Source organism: Fonticula alba, assembly GCF_000388065.1.
Source record: "Fonticula alba strain ATCC 38817 unplaced genomic scaffold supercont2.3, whole genome shotgun sequence".
NCBI lineage: Eukaryota > Rotosphaerida > Fonticulaceae > Fonticula > Fonticula alba.
Genome location: NW_009242973.1, coordinates 792,312 through 793,829, shown reverse-complemented (window position 1 = coordinate 793,829; position 1,518 = coordinate 792,312). Strand labels below are relative to the sequence as shown.

The 1,518-nt window shown below is 73.6% G+C and overlaps 1 protein-coding gene across 1 annotated transcript in view; it reads right to left on the bottom strand.

The window, feature by feature from the left end:
* H696_01966 (hypothetical protein) overlaps positions 1-828 on the bottom strand; it is a gene marked incomplete at its 5' end in the record, with an annotated part of 3,676 nt that extends 2,848 nt beyond the window's left edge. The window contains one exon of the mRNA XM_009495868.1: positions 604-828. Coding sequence (XP_009494143.1) covers positions 604-828 — 225 coding nt within the window. The remainder of the gene's footprint in view (positions 1-603) is intronic.
* Positions 829-1,518: the final 690 nt, after the last annotated feature.

The window sequence follows — 1,518 nt, the reverse complement described above, 5'->3', positions numbered from 1 at the left end:
CCAGCAGGTCGTGCGACACGTCCGGCGGGAATTGGGGGGGGGGGGGGGGATGTGTGCAGGGTCGAGAGGAGGAGGAGGAGGAGGAAATAATGAAAAGAAGGGGGAGGGGGGCTGGATGCGCACCAGCCTCGGGGGCGGCCGCAAGATGCCGGCCGAAGTGTGCCCCCGGCATCCGCCCTCCCGCCGGTGCAATTAAAAAAAAAACAACAACAAACAGCCTGGACATCCTCTCGACCGCCCATGGGCCAGGGAGGCGCGGAGCAGAAGGTGTGGCTGGGATCTGCCCCCAGGCCGGAGTGCGGGCGTGTGCACTCGCCGCCGGGCGCGGGCCAGCCGGGCCGGCGGCAGAGATCGCTAGCGGAGACTCTGGCGCGCGCGCGCGAGTGTGCCCCGCGGCGCCAAAACAAGGCCCAGACCAGGGTGGGCCAAACACACCAGGTCGCCCGGCCTCCCCCGGGCCGGCCCCGCACTGGCTGGCGCGTGGAGGGGGGGGGGGGGGGGGGGGGGGGGGGGGGGGGGGGGGAGAAACGAGGCGGGCGGGGGCTGGGAGGAGCGGTGCGGGGGGAGGGGCTGCCCCACCAGCGGGGACGCAGGGGCGCGCACGGCGGCGCAACAAGGCGGGGATGCGGTCCGTCCAGCCGCAGCGCGGGGGCTCGAGAGGACGACCCGCGTGAGATGGCCCAAGTAGCGCGCGGCGGCCGCGGCCAAGCCGTGAGCTGTGTCGAGGCGTGGCGATGGGGGCTGCGAGGGCGGCGGATCGCGCACCCGGGCCGGGATCCCACCCCCGAAGGCTGGAGGGGGAGCCGTGGGGATGCCGGCGTGACCCATGCTTGGATGCTGCGTCGGTGGGCCCGAATGTGCCGTGCGCGCAGTCACACCAGCCAGGGAATGTGTCACAACAGCCTCGCGCAGGCTGGCTGGCTGGGGGGGGGGGGGGGGGCCGTGCGCGCCGTGCACACGGGCCGAGCGCGATGTGCGCACGCACGGGCGTCGTGCGGGGCGCACCCGGCGCCAGGGCCCGGGGCGGGGCGGAGCGCCGCAGATCCAAATCACATGTGGTCACGCGGCGCGTTCTGGTCAGAATCGACGCCGGACAGTCTCCTGCTCACGCACCCAGCAGGGGGCCGGAGCGGGAGACGGCGGGCCCCGATGCAAGAAAAAGGCCGCCCCCGAACACAGCCACATCGCCGCCTCGCCGGGTGTTGCAGGCCCGAGGTGCAAGTGGCTTCCCCGTTCGGGCACCACCGGAGGCGAGGGGGGGGGGGCCGGGCGTACTGCCCCCCCCCCACGGCCACCACCGCCGGGCAAGAGATCCCCGTCGTTTGAACTGGCGCGCGAGCGCCTTCAAACGCGACTTCCCGCTGGCACCCACCGGGAAGGGTGCCTCCGATGGCGGTGGGCATATGTGAGCCGGGTGCATGTCCCTGCCGATGCCGCGAGGCGCGCATGTATCCCTCCCCCTCCTTGCCCCCCCCCCCCTCCCGGTCGCCGCTTCCACCGCCTGTCTTCTTGCCGCCC